Here is a 20,004-nt window from a genome sequence, read left to right on the forward strand (position 1 = left end):
TATCTGAGACAGGGTCTCACTGTGTAGCCCAGGTTGACTTCAAACCTTTAACCCTCCTGCCTCAGCACACCCCAACCCCTAGGGCTGGGATTATAGGTGTGCACCACCACAGCCAGCCTGGTCTAGTTTTTCTTGCTTATTACTGCACATTAATCTTTGTGACAAAAATCAAATGCTTCTTCTTTTTTTTTTTTTAATGAGAAGTTATTTTAAAGCTAATTTCAGGGCAACAATATGCTCATAAAGTACTTTTATTCCTAGGCAGGAGTAAGAAATACTTAATACAAGGGAAGTGACGGAAATAGGGGCAAGAGGAAACTGAGGAGGAGATGGGGAGGGGATGCAAGTGTAGAGCTCATGGGACTCGCAAAAGCAGCCAGACACAACAGAGACCCAGTGGTAGCTTGAAGATGCTGGATGTTGCAGTCATGAGATATGATGGGAAAACAATATGAGAACACAAGAAAGATCTCCAAGTAGGAAGCCTATACACAGAAGAACACGCCATACAGGACATTGCCCACGAGTCAAACTGGACATTATTCAGAGAAAAGAAAATGTGGTAAAGAGATCATGAACCAACTTTCCTTAAAGATCTGTTCATCACCCTCCTAACTGGGCATCCCATTGCTAGGACCTAAATCGTGGTGATTTTTCTTTTTATCTTTGAAAAGACACATATTTTTCCACATATATGTATTTTTCATATATAAGCCCCCAAACAATACAGATTCTTGTCATTATTCTTGGTCTCTAGATGATAAACTCAATTGCTAAAGACACTGTACAATACAGTTGATGATAAAGGAAAATCAAGCTGGAACACAGGAGAAATGTCATTAATGGTCTAGCTCAGCTGTAGACTCTATGAACTATATTAACCTCCCAGGCAAGGGAGGTGCACTAGTGTACTGTCGTGAAGGTATCAAATTTACTCTGACTAGATCTGAGGTCAGCTCCACATGAACATCTTTGCCTGGTGCTGTTATCCTGGTTAAAAAACCCAAGGCAGAGAAGATCACAGACCCTAGGAGGAACCTAAATACTGTTGTTCAGTTAAATTGACAGTGTCAAACCACCTTCTAAACAGTTAGTTTATACCCACAGACAAGTGCTATTCTCAGCTTAATCAGAGAAGTGTTTCTTTCTGGTGAACAGCAGTGAACACAGAGACTCCTGGTGACGCAAGGTGCTAAGAACAAGTGGTGGGTGAGTGCTCAGCCCTAAACGAGACATTTATACCATCCCTTTGAAGGCTCAGAGAACACTGCAGAAGAGGGATTGGAAAATACAGGAACCAGAAAATAGGGAGGACGACAAAATGCCATCTTCTGGACAAGACACTGCCATTGCGGCCATAAACTCACTGCAGCTTCAGGTGTGGGCACTGGGTCTGCATAAGAATGGCCCGAGGGAGGATTGAGGAAAGACTCAGAGAGACCCTTGCCTCACTAAGGAAGGAACTGTTTTCTATGGACATATTCAGGGAAAGGGAAGTCATTGTTTTCTGTTGTGTGTCCACTGCTGCCCCCAACAGGCTCCAACGAGTAGCTGCAATCCAATGCTCGCACATCAGGTCTGGCTAAGTTATTGCGGCACAAAACAAAACCGAAAGTCACAAATCTGTAAAAGGGACTGGTAGGGATGCGGGGATTAGTAGGGATGGGGAAGTTAGGGTCGGGGGGTGGGGAGAGAGGGGGGGGGGAGGGAGGGAAGGAGGGAGGGAGGAAGGGGGAAGGTGAGGAAGACAGTAATCAGAAGACATTATATACATGTGGTAGAGCAAAAATCAATAAACACGCATACATCTTCATGTTATTCATTTGCTAGTGCAATCTATTGCTTTCAGGATAAAAATTAATCTAAACCCAGTTTACATGTCCGGATTCTTTGGGTGTGTCTACACCCTTCCACACCAACATGCAAACCTACAAACTTAGCTATCCACCGTTGTCAACGCCAAGCTGCACCTCCCGCACTTCAGATAGCTCCCATGAGGGCTCCTCCGGTGCTTTAAGCCTGTACCAGATACCCTCGTTGGGATCTCTCCACTGAAGGGGCTTCCTCGCGGCGGGCTCGAGCTCACCTCTTTCTCAGAAGCCAAGGCACACTTGGAGCTGTCAAGGCAGAACGGCCCAGTAAGTCAGCTGACTTCTTGCTTGTTTTTACAGCCAGCAAATTTGCTTCGGCAGATTCGGTCCCATCTCTTTCTTTTTCCTCAACCCCTAAGGAAATCTCAGATCCAAGAGCCCCTTTAGTCCAGTCATCTTTAAGTTAGTCATTAGAAGAGTTGAAGACGTGTTACTACTTTTATATTGTATTTTAGAGAGGGTACCCGATCTCTGTGGTGACGAAAGTGGAGAAACAAAACAAACATTGGGTCCTGGCCGAAAGGACCCGGAATGGCGTGCCCAGGGCAAAGGTGTGTGAGCGCAGGCGCGCTCTTCTCAGCACGCAGGCGCCGCCTCAGGCAGGCGAGCGGTGATTGGCGGGCTGGAACTTTGGGGCGTGGAGAGCGACGTCCAGTTTTGGGCGGGAACTGAAACTGCCACAGCAACTCTCGAGCTTCTGAGCGCTGTAGCTGTAAGCAAAGGAAGGGCACCATGGTGCGCCCTACCAGGTGAGTAGTTGGTGACATCGCGCGGGTCAGGAAGGAAGGACGGGAGGACGCTGGGAGGCCACTGTCAAACATGGTTGGGTGGTGGTGCCGCGGGATCTGGTGCTCCTTGCCATGCCCGCTGCTCAGAGTCGCCTAGCATGCTGCTTTTCCACCTCTCGGCCTCCCTTTGCAGCTGTTGCCCGCTGACCCACCCGATTTCAGAGAGCCCTGGCAGGTTAGCATTACGTTACAGCGAGCGACCACGTATGCTGCAATCATGTGTTCAGCACTGCAGCCCTGCGTAGCCGGAGAAGGCAGACGTGCCCATTTTATAGCCCTCAAACCCCTAGACTGAAAGGCCGCCTACCCAGCTGAAGCACCACTGACCTGTCTTGTGACTACAGTTCCTCTCAGCTGTCAAGTATACAGTTGGAATCTATTCTCCGCGATCACAGCTGGGATGCTGGCCCATAGTAGAATCACTGATTATAGCTGAGGCTATGGCTCAGGGGTGGAGTGATTGCCTAACATAGGAGAGGCTCCTGGTTCAATCCCCAGTACTGAAAAACCAAACAAAACCACACTTACCGAATTCACTTGGTCCTGTACCGCTCAAGATCTGGAAGTTACACTCTAGTGGAAGATGGGGGAAGGGGGAGCAAAGTAAACACCACAATGTAACATAGTAGGAAGGAGAAAAGCATTACTTTAAATAGACTGAGAGGGTGATCTAAGCAAGGCATAAAGGGGCACTCTCAGTAGATGAAATAGAAGCCAAGGCCCGGAGCTTAACCATGTTTGAGAGACTGATTGAAGGTGCGGCAGTAACAAGCATGGGGGAGAATTGTTGAGGGTTAAGTCGGAAAAGTCGTTAGATGACAAGGCGGGCAAGTCCTTTGTAGGCCTTAAGTGTTTGACTTTTATTATAGACCAATGGGAAATCAGTAGGTTTAGTGGAGGTGGATGGGAGTAGTAGTCCCTGAGTGGGAGCTGGAATGGCCAGAGTGGAAAGGGAAGGTGGGGGAGGGGGAATAATTGGAAGATTATCAGTTGTGTGATTTGGCACAGTGTGTGGGCCTGGAGACGGAGCAGGTGAGTTTAGGCACTTCTCTGGCTGTGGAGGTGAGGACACAGGGAAAGAATGAAGGTTGGCTGTCCATGGACTAAGCCACACAGTGGAAGCTCTTTGTCTTGACTGAGATGGGGAAGTTTGAGTTAAAGAGGTTTAGTGGGCAGGACTAGGCTTCTGTCGCTTACACGGTGACATTGAAAGGGGATAGGCAGGCTGACAGCGAAGATGTAGTGCTGTCATTTGGGACGCAGTAGTCACAGTGTAGCCTGCAGAACTCTAGAGTCCCCTGAGTCCTCAGGAGGCCTGGGAGATCATGACTGTGGTTTCATTGTTGTTGTTGTTGCTGTTTTTTTGTGGGCTTTTTTTGGTAAATTATTATTGTGTGTGAATGACCGGGGTGGGAGCCGTGGGACACGTGCCATGTCTTGATGCAGTGGATAACTGAGTCGTTTCTCTCCTTCTACCTTTTCATGGATTCCAGGAGTCAGCTGGCCCATGGGGGGGGGGGGGTGCACGGCGGTTAACTTCCCCAGCGAGTCTCACTAGCAGAACTACAATATTTGTTGTTTAAGCTCTTCTGACACTTACACTGCAATGGTTATAGGACTGGCGGCACCTCAACACAAACTGAGGCAGTGACGGCAAACTGGTGGCTGTAGTCCTTCCCATTTCTGTCGCCGCATACTCAGATTTTTTTTTTTTTAAATAAAACAGAAGCATTTATGGGTGCTTAGTGAAAAGAGTGCTCGCTGCTCTTCCAGAGGACCCAGGTTCAGTTGCCAACCACTTCAGACAGTTCACAACTCTTCCAGCTCCAGGGACCGAGTGCCCTCTTCTGGCCTTCACAGATATTGCATATACCCCCCTCCCCAAACACACACGTAATTAAAAAAAATTTTAATTTCCTTTAAATTTTAAAGGAAACTGCTAAGTTCCTAAAATACAATAGCTCACTTAGTTTAATGAATCAATAAGAATTAAGTACTGGCTGTACTTACCATTTTAGTAGGCTTTTGGTGTTATTTACTAATTTTTAATCCCAGAATTTCTAAAGATGCTTTCATATTTTATGTAACTGTCAAATTCTTTTTTAAAAAATATGTATATTTTAACTGTCAAATTCTTAAACTGAGAAGAGTGGGAGAGTGCCGAGAGCACCTTCCCTCTTATTGTGTGCTCTCTCCAGGAAACACTTGCAAGGCTGGGTTGTGAGCTGGACAGGCCTCTTTCACACAACTCCATTTTATGCTTGAAAGAACAGGCGACTGATAAATGAGCTTGTTGGTGGGGGCATTTAGTAGACGGCAGGGAAAACTGGGCAGCTTTGCTTTTCTTTCCCAGGGGAGGGAAAGTAACTTTTCTCTTAAATGTCCTTTACCTCTGCCTCCTTTACTTCCTACAGAGATGGAGGGGACAAACGATTTTAAAGTGTTCACTCCATTCAAAAAGCATTATGTGGTATTGTAAAGAGATTTCCTTTAAAGATTTATTTTATTTTTAGGTGTGTGTGTGTGTGTGTGTGTGTGTGTGTGCGCGCGCGCGCGCAATGAAGCCAGAGAGTTTTTAATCCCCCTGGAGCTGGAGTTACAAGTGGCTGTGGGCTGCCTGGCCTGGGTGCTGGGAGCCAGATCCAGTCCTCAGAAGAAGCAGTGCACACTCTTAACCACTGAGCCATGACTCTAGCTCTGAGGGATTTTTAAAAATATGGTTAAAACCAAAGAGGTCTTTGTAATGTAAGCAAAGACCGGGCACACTGGAGTTTATAAATGCCCAGTAGCCACTAAACAGAAAACAAGTTTTAGTTGACGAAGATTTGTATTCTTACTTTGGGGTTTTCTGAGAATGATTTATATTCTCCTCAGTTTAGAGGTTTCCTGAATTAATTTTTTTTTTTTTTTTTTTTTTTTTTTTTTAGCATTCTGGGTATTAGGTATGGTTTTGGTTTCTCAGATAATGACAAGTTCTTGGGGTTAAAATGCAAATACTGTTTTGGATTGAAGTGCTTTTTTTTTTTAATTGGTTTTTTGAGACAGGGTTTCCCTGTCCTGGACTTTGTAGACCAGGCTGGCCTCGAACACATAGTGATCCACCTGCCTCTGCCTCCCAAGTGCTAGGATTAAAGGCGTGCGCCACCACTGCCTGGCTGGATTGAAGTGTTTTTAAGGAGACTCCAAACACATTCTTTCTTCAAGAATATTTTTTTAAAATACTTAATTAATTACTTGGTTTTTCAAGATAGGGGTTCTCTGTGTAGCCTTGGCTGCCCTGGACTCACTTTGTAGGCCAGGCTGGCCTCGAACTCACAGATATCCACCTGCCTCTGCCTCCCTGAGTACTGGGATTACAGGCATCTGCTACTACACCGAGCTCTTTAAAACTATTAATAACTTTAAGGTGAAAGTAAAAAATTTATATTAATGAAAATTTTCTGTCTTGATCCTAGAAATAAAAAACCAGTCAATTACTCAGAGTTTGAGGGGTCTGGTGGTGAGTCTGATGGTAAGTAAAGCTTTTTACCTTTCCTTAACATACTGAGAAGTTTATTTCCTCAGAGTTAACTGTGCATGAGTTAGATATGAAAATTAAACCGGAAGCTTAGGGTTAAGCTGTGTTGTATTGTTTTTATGTTGGTCTTCGATGTTAGAACTTGGATCAAAGTTTGAGAAAAATCTCATTAGATTACAGTGCATTTTTAGTGTTTGCTGGGGATCAGGCCCGAGGCCTCCCTCATGCTGTGTAAATCCTGTGCCACTGAGCTTTAGTCTCATCCAAGAAGTAAGTTTTACATTTCCTTCCCAGACCACCATGGCTTTCTTTAAGTCAAATACTTCAGAGAAATCTGTTTTGCACTAAGATAGTCCAGCAGATAACCGGTAGCTTCCTATTACTGTCAGAGGTGTGTGACCAGGTAGTTAGAGGTTGCCAGTTGTGTTCATGATATCGGGTCGGGTAGAATGTGCAGAAAGTTCTAAGTTATGTTTCTGTCTATGGAAGCATGAAAAATACATGTTAACAAATTCTTTAAAAGTATGCAATAAATAGTACTTATATCCTGAAAGTATACTTTCATGTGCATATATGGGTTTTTTTAGTATCCCAAGAAGGGCCTCGGGAGTTTTGAGGATTTGTAGGTCTGATAAAGCTGAGAAGAGCAGCAGTGCCGCAGCAGGTGCTTGTTTCTTCCTAGTGATGCCCTTGCACTGGGCCGCACCGTGACGATCAGTTAAAAATCATTCCCTTCTACTTAGTAAGGTAGAATTAACTGTTATGTCTGACATTCATGTACTGTCTTAATTTGCCTTTGTAGTTTTCAGTGAAGTGGTTTTTGATAAGTTGATATTCTTAAAAAACAGGCCACCATTCATCTTGAGATTAGTAAGGGAAAATAGAGACAAATTATCTTTATTGATTTTTATGATATAAAAGTTAAACTTGATTATGTATAAAATGTGGGTACATTTAATGAAATTTAGCTGCAAGAAAATAATTTTTCTTCTTTTTAATTTATAAAAAAATAGATGATTTTATTTCTGCAACCACACCTATAAACAAAAAGGCCAAAACGGTGCCAAAGGAGTTAAAGCAGAACAAACCAAAGCCTAACTTGAAGAATCTCCAAAAAGAAGACATCTTACCAACAGAACCCCCTAAAAAAAGGTGAGAGGTAAGACCCAGAAAACATATGGCATCAGATTTGCTCATTTAAAAGATACGCGGCTTCAAAATCTCAGTTTAAATGGAGAATTTGAGCAGGTGGCGAATGCTATTTCAAGCACAGGGAAATGCCATTAAGTGCTTTCTGACTTTCTCACTTGAGAATTAAATTCACATCCATAAAAGAAAAAAGGAGAAAAAAAAATCTTTTAATGTTACTGACCCTTCACCTATTTCTGCTGCTTCAGATCTCACTAAGCTACTTTGTTAAAAGTCAGGGCAAGTATAAGGCCAGCTTTAAAATATTTTAAACCATTTATTTTACCCTATAGATAAAAAGTATTTTCTTTCTCTCCTGCTGTGATTTGTCCAACAAAGAGAAGTATCCTATAGTGTCTAGACTAATCCTGACATCATTTGGTACCAAGAGGAGAAGACAATCCCAAGAGACCCAAAAAATGTAGTGCAGAAAGGATGGGTAGGTGGGATGCGTAATGTTTTATTGCCGTGGGTCCCTCTGTGAAAGCTAATCAGCACTGAGAAACATAGCATGTCATAGTTCACCTTTTGAGAGTCATGGGTGGGGTTTTAAATATAAACAGGACCCATAAGTGGGAAACAGTATTTGTAAATACAACTTAAGTAACTTGCATCCACAGTATTTAAAGGATACTTAAGCTCTACAGTAAAAGGCGGACGGTCTATTTTCAGCGTCTCCAGAGGTACAGGGGTAATCAGCAAACATAGAAAAAGATGCACAGCATCTTTAGGGAAGCACAAGTGGAAAACAGGGTGTGACGATTCTCACTGCTAAGTGATGTTAATAAGTATTAATGAAAATGTGGCAAAACTGAAACCTTCAGACATTGCTTTGCTGATGGGATTGTAAAATGAAACAGACTAGCAGGCTTCATAATGTTAAACAAAGGCCTGTACTGTGCATGGCTTAGGTAGAACCCAAGGGAACTGAAAATATATCTACCTCATGTCCATGTTTATAGCAGTGTTGGTAGTATTAAAAACAGAAAAGCAATTGGATGTCTGCCAGCCAACGACTGGTTAAAAATGTGTCCTCTGTAGTGGATTGTTACCAACAAAAAACAAGCTAGTGATACATGCGGGAATGTGAATGAGCCTGGGAAAAGTCATGCTTTCTACAGCAGACACAAAGCCACATATTCTATAGTATTGCATTTGTATGAAGTGTCTGGAATAAACTAATGCGTGCAAACAGCAAATGGACTACTGGTTGTCTGGGACTGAGAGACAGTGATGATGTTGGGGTTTCTACTGCCATGACAAAACACCATGGCCAAAAGCTGCATGGGGAGGAAAGGGTTTCAGCTTACTGTTGTACAACGTGGCCCATCACCGAGAGAAGTTGGGATAGGAACCTGGAGGCAGGAGCTGACACAGAGGCTGTGGAGGAAGGCTGCTTACTGGCTTGCTCTTCATGAGTTGCCCAGCCTCCTTTCTTATAGTACCCAGGATCACCAGCCCAGGAATGGCACCGCCCATAGTGGGCTGGCCCTCTCACTTCAGTCAAGAAAATGCACCATGGGCCTACTAACAGGTCAGTCTGTTGGCATTTTCTCAATTAAGGTTCCTTCTCCCAAACTGACTCTAGCTTGTGTCAAGTTGATATAAAACCAGCAAACACAGGGTAATCAGGAGTGGGTGCTGATAGGTGTGGATAATGCAGTGTTCTAAAATTAGATAGTACTGATGCTTCCAATACTCTGAAGATACGAAACCCTGCTGAATTATCTACTTTAAGAGGATAGATTTTATGGGCTGTGGATGTAGCTTCAGTGGTAGAGTGCTTGCCTTCTGTGCAAGAATTCCTGGCTTTTATTCAGTCACAGAAGCTCAAGGTTAGCCTTTGCTGCATGTAGAGTGAGTTTTGAGGGCAAGTTAGGTACATGATTCCCTATCTCGAGGAGGAAGAGGAGGAAGTAGGAAATTATTTTATAATACATGAACTATACCTCAATAAAACTTAAAATTTTTGACAGTTTTATAGAGTTATTGAGACTATATTTATCCCCACCAGTAAAGTTACTTTAAAAAATTAGTTCTACAGGTACATTTCAATAGTGGATGTAAACATGTTTTGTCTTGATCCCAAGTGTGGGATGTGAAACAGACTTGTGTAAGGGTGTCCAGTGTTTTTCCAAATGAAGTAAGTTTGAAAAAGTTCAAAGCCTACACATTTCAGTTTTCTTCCTTTTTGTAATTTTTCTTCATCTGTCTTTGCATTTTCCTGTTACAATCATTACAACTATTGGTCAGCTTGAGCAGGAAGGCACTGCAGTCTGTCTTGTATGGGCTGTTGTTGGTACGGCTTATTTCCCCACCTTCTTAATTCACCATCAAGGATAGTTTTTACACAGTATGTAGTGAAATCTTTGTTAAAATATAGATTGGGAGGAGCAGAGGTAAAAATACATTTATTGTAGGAGTTAGCTCTGCAACAGAGATGAATGAGATCAAGAGAGCTCTGGGTAGGAGTGATGTTTGAACTGAGTCTGCTTTAGTTAAACCTGAGCTTTGTAGGCAGAGCTGACAGTAAAGAGAAAGGACAGTTGCAGGAGCAGGAGCCAGCTGAGGTGCAAGCTGCTCCTGCCACACAGGTACACTGCAAATAACAGCCTTGCTTCATCTCAAGGATCCCAGTCAGTTAAGGACGCTTTCGGGACATTTTTGGGAGGTAGCTGCTCTTCAGTACTAACACAGGGAAATCTGAAACATTGCTCTCTAGAGGAAATGCCCTTAGCGCTCTAATTGAGACTGAACCCCAGGGTTGTTCACGGTCTGTTTTAGGGTGGCTCTAGACGACAAGGTCTTCCAGCGAGGCCTCGAGGTTGCCCTGGCTTTGTCCGTGAAGGAACTCCCCGCACTCGCCAGCCAAGTGAAGACATCTCAAGAGAAAAGTAACTCGATTTCCTGTGTGTTTGTCTTTAAAAGCTTCTTACTGTTTTTCTAACCATTTCTTAAGGTAGCCCTTCACAGAGGAAAGAATAAAATTCGACGGCAGAGGGCAGCCCTGGATTCGATTCTTTATCCAGCTGCGTCAGTGTTTTTGCTTCATACATAAAGGGGCCTGGATTTTACTCTGTGGTGGGCTGCCTGACAGCATGGCGCTGTGCAGTAAGAGTCCAGTCCTGATGAAATGATCTGTACCATCCTAGCAGTCCACTTCTTATCCTTTACACCCAGATTCTTGAGCATGACCTCATAGCAGTAATTTGTGAGATCCATTAAGATTGGAGGCACTAACCTTCTGAACAAACTCAGTAGACTTCAGAGTGTGACTTCTAGATTTCTGTGATTTTTCACCTTTGAATTTTTTTCTGTAATCTTGTACATGTGATATGTGTGAGGCTTTTAATTTTTTTAAGTTATATTTTGCCTCTTTAAAAATAAGCCATTTGAGTATATACCATTTAACTCTTTTTGCTTCTGGGTTAACTCACTCATTATGATCATTTCTAGTTCAATCCATTTGTCCACAAATTTCGGAAATTCCTTGTTTTTAATAGCTGAGTAGTATTCCATAGTGTAACTGTACCATAGTTTCTTATCCATTCTTCTACTGAGGGACACCCATTCTTCTACTGAGGGACACGTAGGCTGTTTCCATGTTCTGGCTATTATGAATAAGGCAGCTATGAACATGGTTGAGCATATGTCCCTGTTGTGTGGTAGTGCATCTTCTGGTTATATACTCACTTATATCAAGACACTAGTCCAAGGGGTACATCCCCATGAAAAACTTTACATACCAGGAAAGTGGGTCAGAGGGGAGGACATCCTATTGAGACTTTAGGTGCGAGAAGCCTGGGAGAATGAGGAAATAGAAGGGTCCAGAGGGCCCTGGAAAACTACAGGCGGGTCTGGGCCCTGGGGTCCTCCTCAAACTATGGCACTAGCCAAGGAAAATATAGGCAGTAAACTTCGAACCCCTACCCAGACTAGCCGATGGACAGGACATTCTCCACCGTTAAGTGGAGAAGGAGATCTGACTTTCACACAAACTCTGGTGCCCCATATTTGACCATGTCCCTTGGATGGGGACGCCTGGTGGCACTCAGAGGAAGGATAATAGGTCACCAAGAAGAGACTCGATACCCTATGAGCATATACGGGGGAGGAGGTCCCCCTCAGTCACAGACATAGGAGAGGGGAATAGGGGGAGAAGCAGGAGGGAGGGAGGATTGGGAGGATACAAGGGATGGGCTAACAACTGAGATGTAATATGAATAAATTAATAATAAAAAAGGAAAAAATAAAAATAAATAAATAAAAGAAAGAAAAAGATAATAATGTGAAAAAATAAGCCATTTGATTAGGAAGACTTTATTATTCAGGAATCAGAAGTTTCAAGAGTATTGTCATGCACTGCATCTAAAATTAGGGGAATAGAATTCATCACAGAAGACACTGGGGTGTGTAGCAGGAATTTTCCTTGCAATGGCACTCCTCAGTGGGTAAGGCTCTTAAGCACAGGGACTGAATGCTGTCAGCAGCAGCATTTAAAAGTCTCCTAAATGCTTGAAATGGATTTTGTTTTATTTTATGGCGCTAGGGCTAAAATCCAGGGCCTCACACATTTTATGCAAGAGTTCTAGCACTTTATCATTTTTCAATTGTAATGATTGGGAAAAGTTTGTATGAGCTGCGTTTCTGTTGCTGTGATACAGTCCCACAACCAAGAAGACAGTTGATTTTGTCTTGGGGTTCCAGCGAGTTGGAGTCTATAATGGCAGGGGGGACATGGCATCAGGTGCAGGAGCAGGAAGCTGGCTGATCATATTTCTGACTGGAAAGGGGACCGAGTCTATAAACTCAAGGCCTCCAGTGGCTGCCTTCCTTCAGCATGGCTCCACATCCCAGAAGTTTCATAAATTTCTCAAACATCACTGCCACTGGCGCTCAAGTGTTCACATTTGTGAGCTTACAGGGACATTGAAGCCATCATATTGTCTTCATATTATAGACAAAGCAATTACATTTAGGGAAGATAAGCACATTTACATATGGAGTCTGACTGAGAACCTGATCCTATTTTAGAGCTCAGACTCCTAATATGTGCAAGCTTTCCCAAGTAGAACCACTGGGCTGGCATGAGTTTGCATTCTTCATCCCAATGTGTGTTGCGTGTTTCAGTGGCCATCTTGCTTTTTAGACCCTGATTAGGATTCATCTGAAGTTCTCCCCTTACTTCCTGTGTTAGGCACCAACCAACAAGGCAATGGGAAAACAGAGATAATGGATAAGTCTCCCCGTGTCTCTAATGGCAGTGTAGCCAGTGATGGTTTAGGTAAGTTTTGATGTTACTAACAGTTCCTTTCATTCACAGTGCTAATTTCTAACCTAAGTTTCTACACCCATAGCTAGAACAAAATATTTCATGTCCCAAGGATCTCTCTATCTCCTGGCCTTGTTTCTTTATGATTTAGCCTTGTTCTATCTGACTGCAGACCTACTTTCTTTCCTACTGGACAGTCATGACTACTCAGGCCCCCCCATTCCAGTAGATGACCACTTAAGAAGGGGCTACATCTTTCCAGGACCATCTCGAGAGTTCTGTGGTTACACTTAAAACCAGAGTCTATTGCTGGGAGACTGACGACTTCGTCCCAGCACAGCCTGTGTTGGTAGTATTGTGAGCAGAGGAAGACAACTGTGGTAATAGACTCTGCTAAGAGTTCTCACTGACGTTCATGTCTCCAGAAGATTTGGATAAGATCGTGGAGGAGGGGGATGCCAACGGTGCTGACAGGGAGAGGACAACAGCATCTAAAGCCGACACTCAGCGGAGGAGGAGGAGGGTGCTTTCTGAAAGCAGCAATGGCAGTGGTGCTGATGACACTGAGCCAGACACTGCAACTGGTGAGTTGCATCCTGCTTCAAGTTAATTCTGTAGGAACTCAGTAAAAACTTCTTGGAGACCCTTTGAAGTTCGTAAACTTGAGAACTCAGAGATCAGTTAAATTGAGCGTGGCCACATAGAGAGAAACTGTGTAACCTTTAAGCCATTTCTAGACCAACAAACAGCATTAGTAAAACCAAAGGGATGAAGTCACATTTCTGACTGAGGGAAAGGCATAAACAATGGGACAGACTAGCACATGAAGACTCAGCTCAATAAGACTTGGGGAAGAAGAAGCTGGAGAGGCAGGCTGGGCTGTCACTAACTGTGGAGTAACTCTTAACCTGTTCTAACAGGTTTCAGCCTTTTCCAGAACTAATAGAAATGTATGAAGTATTTTGAGTCGAAAGTGGTATGAAGCTATTTTATTACCAGTTGTTTTCAGACTTAAAATAAATTAGGGCAAAGGAAATATATGATGACTTTGACAACATTGTAATGCATTAAAAATGTAAAGGAATAAGTCTGTACATTAATACCAATCAGATACAGTGTTTGAGATTTTAACATGCTGTCAGCAAATAACAGACCTATTTGATGCTTATGATGTATGCTATATTGTAGGCGCTAGGGAGATAGTAATGAGCAAAAACAGTTCAGATTCTAATGAGCAGTCACAGACAGTAAGCACATGATGTTTTTAGAGGGATGTGTGCACATGAAGAGCCTCATGCAGCTCAGCGGTAGCGCACTTGTTAGCAAGTGTGGATTCCAGGGTTTGAGCTCTAGGGCTAGAAAATAAAGCCACCATGAAGAAGAAGGAAGTGTGGGGATTATAAAAGGCTGGTGGGGATGAAGGGGGGGGTGTTATTTCAGGTCAGAAGCCGGCATTTGAGGTCATGCCTTGCTTTCATGGAGGCAAAAGCATATAGAAAGGTCCTGAGGCAGGCGTATGCTTAGTGTGCCCCGTGACAGTGAGGCCATTGCAGATGGGGCAATAGAAGTCTCACCTTTAGAACCAAGACAGAATATGGAATTTTCTGTTTTGGGTGAAGATTCAGAAGGTGATTCTGATTTTGATGAAAGTGAAGAAAGCGATGAAGACTTTTCTGTGAGAAAAAGTAAAGTTAAAGAAAAGAAGAAAACAGTGCAGAAAAAGCCTGCAGTGGAAAAGGTGGAAAAGAAGGAAAAGAAATCAAAACCCAAATGTGAAGAATCAGGTAAGCCTGCTCATAAGCTCTTTATTTTAGTGAGTCGGGTTTGCTATTTCCAGATCTTCGCCTTTGTTCTCTGTAACATTTTGCCAATGCTCATCTCTAGTAAAAGGAATTATGGGTAGGGAGAAAAGCTGAGAACACTGAGCCCTAGATGCCACAAGAACACTGAGTATGGACTGCTGATAGCATGTAGCCATCCCTACAAGTACCCTGCCTCTTACCAGCAGAGCACTGACGTTCAGAGCATCTCAGCACAGGCTGGACTCTGTACACGTCAGGAAGGGTTTGCCCGTTAGAGGCTGGACCTTGCTGTCTGCCTGTTTAAACAGTGAGGCCCATGTGAGCTGTGTCCTTGCTTTCCCGCACAACCTAATCTCTGTCTTAAGGACCCATTTGCAACATGCTTAGTCTCAGTTTTACAGTGAGAACTTGTGACAACTTAGACGTGGAACACCTGTTTCTTGTGTTCAAAAGTTAGACTGTTTTTGAGCCTGTATTATATAATAGATTATTATAAAATGTAATTTTTATTAACAAAATTTGTTTTATTCATAAGTTTTTTCCCTTACTTTCTCAATCCTCCTGCTTCAGCCTTCTAACAGGTGTCTTGTCACCATGACCCAGTAAGTAAGAAGTTTCTAACATGGAGATCACTCCTGAGAAAAGTTAATGTATTTGTGAGCAGTCAGACTCCTGTACAGGGCCTGTGGGACATGACAGTACCCTGGTTGTACGCCCCACCTTTCTCACCCTTCATATTCCTTTCCATCCATATTAAGCCAGTAGGGGAACTTGTGGTCTGGCGTTGCATGCTCTCCTCTCTGTGCCAAGAAAACTTTCCTCCACTCACCTTCCCCCAGCCATGATTTGCCTCAGCCCCCTCTACACCTCCTAAACACATAAGAGGTTCCTGGGTCCCTTCCTCCTGTGCATCCTGGGATCTCAGCCCGTTGCAGTAGATACAGCTCTTCACTTTGCTGTTCCCCCACTGAAGTGCAGTGCAGGACAGTAAGTGTCTTAGAGCAGGATGCCCATGTTAGATGCCACGTTGTGTATTCTTTATAGCCCTAGGTTCTTCTACAGGACTCTGTGACACACACAGAGGAGGCACTGTTTGTGAAATGGCTCTAAGTATGACCTTTGAAGTCAAACCTGGTTTCTACTGTGAGCTGTCAAACTACAGACAAATTACTTAACCTCCCTGTTCTCTTACCTGACGGTAGGGCAGTGATCCAGAGGTGGGAGTTGTCATGAAGGGTGAAGTTCATGTCTGAACACTGCTTGGCACAGAAATGCTCATCCAAAGTCATGGTCCTTAGGCTTGCTATAAGTGTGTGTGGTCTTTTGTAACCATCTCTCTCTGTAGTCCAGGCTGGCTGTGAGTGTGAGAGCCTCCTGCCTCAGCTTCTGGAGTGCTGGGATTTCAGGCAGGTGCAACCTCACCTGGATAGTAAATGTTTTCAAATTTGTAATCTTTGCCCTTTGAATTTTTTGCAAGATATGAGACTTCACCGCTTTAAACTATATGACCTTTTTTTTTTTTTTTTTTTTTAATGTTTTTCAATTAAGTGCCTTCAGTAGACCCGGCTCCAGCTTCCATCAACTTAGGATCTCCATCCTTACCCAAGGCAGTTGTTGGTCTTTCTTCTGAGGCCTCTAGGAATCCAGCAAGAATGTGCAGCCCTTCAGCTGAAGGCAAGAGGCCCAAGTGGGTCCCACCAGGTATGGTAGCATGCTGTGGAGGCCACCCGCTTAAAAAGCTGCCATCGGTAGCTCTTTCCTAGTCACAGGAGTTATGTGTGAGCAGGTTCCAAATTATTGTTTTTGGTGCTTCAGTTTACTGACTTATCTTTTCCTTATTAGGCACCGTGGCTATGTATGATTTGATTTCATTGCTGTAAATAAAACTTCAGTAAATGGCGGCATTCTTATTTCAAAAAACCTGTGGACACATCCTTGACAATCACAGAGTCAAGGAACACTAATGAATATTTTTTTCTGGCAATGAAGTTTTGCCCAAGACTTGCTGACCTCCAGTTTCAGAGTCCTCGGGCCTGGGCACACATGAACTTTAAAACATGTAACAAACACAACTGCCTTGGCAAACTTGTCTTTGTTTTGCTCCATAGCTAGAAAAGCTGGAGACTTTGAAGGTTTTGGAGTTAGGGTTTCAGATTACGGTGCTCAGCCTGGCCTGTGCTCTTCCTGAGCGTCCATGTGGATCTTTCTTCTGATCCGGAGCAGCACTTGGCGGGCTCTGTAGAGCAGAGCAGTACCTCACCGTTTGTCTGCCCTGTGTTCTCTTGCAGCCGCCTCCGGGAGCAGAAGCTCCAGCAGCCGTACACTGGCAGGAGCACCCACCAAGTCCCCAAGTCAGAGCCTCCGCCTAGGCCTCTCCCGATTAGCACCAGTTAAGCATTTGCACCCAAGTGCCACAAGTAGCCAAGTGCGGTAGCAGGAAAGGACCGCTGGGACCCTCAGCCCTGCACGCGGTTGCCCAGCTTGCACATGGAGGAACCTTTAATGGATCACATGAAGGATCTCTGCCTGTTTTGTGACTCTGGTCCCATCAAAGCCCTTCTATCCTTCAGCAAAGGGTTCTCAGGGGCTCTCCTTGTGTCACTTCTGAAGAAGGGGTGTGTTTTCTCATGTTTCATAAGTCACTGTCACTTGGGGTTCCGCAGCACTTCTGTAGTCACATGATATGTCTCCCAGCTCTGTCTGGCAAGAGGGCATCCTGGGTTTCTTCAGGAGGCATTTCTGAAATGTTTCCCACTGCCTTTTCTTTAGGTTTACTACAAGCTTGCTGTCTTTATCTGGATCTTTCTTCATAGGAATTCCGCTTTTGTACATATTAGAAGGATTACTGTACTGCAGCATGTGTCCTTACGTGGGAACAGATGGTTCTTGTACAGCAGATAGAATTTAATAACACTTTATGAACCTTTCATTGTCCAAACTTTTAATAAAAGTGAAAAGATCTAAAAATGTGTTCTTTGATACCATGTATCCACCTGTCTGTCTACAGTTTGGTAAAATGAGTCTTGTGTGATCAGCATAAGCAAGGGAAAGCGGTGTCTTCATCACTCCTGTCATATTAGCTAAGGCAGCTTTTTGAGAAGCTTCGATATGGTCAATAAAAGTAACTTTTTATGGTGAGAATATCAACCTGTTTCTGATCACTCTTTAATTAAAAACTTAATGATTACCATGAAATGCAGTGCTTCGCCTAGTTCTCAGCCGTGAGCCGTCTGTGTTACCATGAGAAGCAGTTGATTTACGATTAAAGTGAGCATTTGACTATTACTTTTGTCCCTTTTCTTATTCTGTATGTATGCGTACACTACCACTCTCCACCTTACCTGCTCCACCGCTCTCCTTCCTTACAACCCAGTCTTCAGTCAGGGCTCTGTGGGGCTGGTTCTCAGTTTTGAGACCAGCCTTCCTGTGTAGCCCAGGATGTCCTTGAACTCCAGATCCTCCCGCCACAGCCGCCCTAGTGCTGGGTGCCCCCACACCCTCCTAGTTAACCTGGTATCGCGCTGATCTGTACGCTTTGAGCAATAACTATTGTTAACTGATATTAAATACTCAGCAGAGGGACTTGGGTTTTCTTGTGATTCACATTATTATCATCTTTGTATTTTAACGTTCCCTCGGAGGCCGGAGAGATGACTCAGTGCTCCAGAGCACTTGCTGCTCGTGCAGAGGACTCAGGTTTGATTTCCAGCAACCATGTCCAGGGGCTTAAAAACCACCTGTAAATCCAGTTCCAGCGGGTCTAATGCCCTCTTCTGGACTCCATGGGCATGTGCATTCCAGTGCTGCATGTACATACATACATACATACATACATACATACAAACAGACACACAGAGTTAGACACACATTGAATAAAAATTTCCCTTAAGGTGTGTTAAAACTACCTAGCTGCAAGCATAACTACCCATCAGTTGCCAACCCTGGTCTTACCTTTTCTTCACCCATCTCACACCCTGGAGACAGTGTACTCCTTTGGCTCATGTGACGCCTCCCTGCCTACTGCTGCTCTTGTCTATTGCCGCAGTATCATGTCTGTGCTTTAGTGTGCTTCTTGCTTGTCATGCTTTACCCGTTGGTAATCTGATCAGTCTCTGGAGCACTGGGTATCAACCTTCCGAGTGCTGCGACCCTTTAGTACAGCTCCTCATGTTGTGCTGACGAACCATTACATTACGTTTGTCACTACTTCATAACTAATTTTATACTGCCATGAATCATAATGTAAAGGTCTGTTTCCCAGTGGTCTCAGGAGACCTCTCTGAAAGGGTTGTTTGACCCCCCCACACAGGGGTTGCCACCTCCAGGTTGGGAACCACTGCTCTGGCTCTGTCAGTCCCTGTGGCCAGCCTAACGCCTTTCCTTTTCTCCCATTAGTTTGTCTTTTACTTTTAAAATAAGCTTACAGAGTGATAGGTTTCCATCGGTGAGTTTTATTCATATTTTATTTCAGTTGATCTTCCCCCCTTTTTCTCTGTTCTCAGTATCCTCCCACCCCCTTCATATTTACTCTATTGTCTTTTTTTTTTCCCTCCAATCTCATGGGCCTCTTCCTTCCTGGTCTTCACCCATATTTTCTCTCCCTACTGGAGACATAGGATCCTCACAAGAAAACATGCTATTTGAGCTCCCTTATTTAAAATAGTTTTCCAGCTCCGTCCATTGTCCCGCAAATTTCACGATTTCCTTTTTCTTTAGTGCTGAATAAGCTTCCAGTGTGTCTGTATATTCACTCATCTGCTGATGGACACTGCTAGCTTTATTTCCTTGCTGCTGTGACAAGAGTAAGGAACACGGCTTTCTGTTAGTTACCTGCACCACCATTGGCACAGGTGCCCAGTACAAAACTAGGATTTATGGTACATTCTCTCACCTTCACATCCGGTCATCAACCATATTTCTCAAAGCTGCTCTTCTGTCTGCTCTCTTCCTCCGACACATCGTGTACTACTGTCTGGTGGCCCCGCCCCTACTCTTCACTCCCTTGTTTATCCATACTGTTACTGATACAGCAGCCCTAAAATAAAATCAGCCATGAAAAGGACGTGGGTGGCACACGCCTAATCCCAGCAGAGGAGGGCGGATCTCTACCCATTCAAGGTCAGCCTGGTCTACACAGTGGGTTCCAGACCAACCAGGGCTACAGATTGAAACTGTCTCAATGCGTAAATGATGCTTACAGGCCACACAAACACACTGCATACTGTCGCACTTCACAGACTAAGGTACTCGCTAAATGGCTAAGGACTTGAACACTCAAAACTCAACTCTGATTCTCAGTGACTCCCCTCCTTGCAACAGAGCCCTTCAGGACAAGCCACTATCACGTCTAATTCCATATGGTGCTTTCTGAAACTTGGTAGAGACTAAATACTCATGACGTGTACATCACATGAGGAAATTCTATCCAGAACTTTTAACTGCTTCCACATTACTGTGTTTGAAGGAGCTTAGAGAGTTTCCAGGCTGCCTGGTCCAACCAACTTTAACCTCAGGGTTCTGGAATTTCATCCGTACCTTGGCCGATCCATGAATTGGCGCAAGAGAA

The 20,004-nt window shown here is 43.9% G+C and overlaps 2 protein-coding genes across 5 annotated transcripts in view; one reads left to right on the forward strand and one right to left on the reverse strand.

Moving 5' to 3' along the window:
• FERRY3 (FERRY endosomal RAB5 effector complex subunit 3) overlaps window positions 1-2,220 on the reverse strand; it is a 35,541-nt gene extending 33,321 nt beyond the window's left edge. Inside the window, exon 1 of one of the 3 annotated variants that reach the window (XM_084765585.1) lies at window positions 2,087-2,220. The gene's annotated coding sequence lies outside the window, so the exon portion shown is untranslated. The other 2 variants (XM_084765587.1, XM_084765586.1) reach the window with 2 other exon arrangements.
• Window positions 2,221-2,428: 208 nt separating this feature from the next.
• Window positions 2,429-17,405, forward strand: RAD51AP1 (RAD51 associated protein 1). 2 transcript variants are annotated; one of them, XM_084765596.1, is made up of 9 exons: window positions 2,429-2,620; window positions 6,115-6,170; window positions 7,190-7,328; window positions 10,149-10,258; window positions 12,562-12,648; window positions 13,065-13,220; window positions 14,256-14,420; window positions 15,987-16,139; window positions 16,727-17,405. In XM_084765596.1, the coding sequence occupies exons 1-9, from the start codon at window positions 2,604-2,606 to the stop codon at window positions 16,870-16,872; spliced, it is 1,029 nt and encodes a 342-aa protein (XP_084621722.1). In that variant the 5' UTR covers window positions 2,429-2,603; the 3' UTR covers window positions 16,873-17,405. The 2 variants fall into 2 exon arrangements, with proteins under 2 accessions (XP_084621722.1, XP_084621721.1); XM_084765595.1 differs by having other exon boundaries at window positions 2,430-2,620; window positions 13,062-13,220.
• Window positions 17,406-20,004: the final 2,599 nt, after the last annotated feature.

The sequence above is a fragment of the Acomys minous genome, assembly GCF_964271855.1.
Source record: "Acomys minous genome assembly, chromosome: 17".
Classification (NCBI taxonomy): domain Eukaryota; kingdom Metazoa; phylum Chordata; class Mammalia; order Rodentia; family Muridae; genus Acomys; species Acomys minous.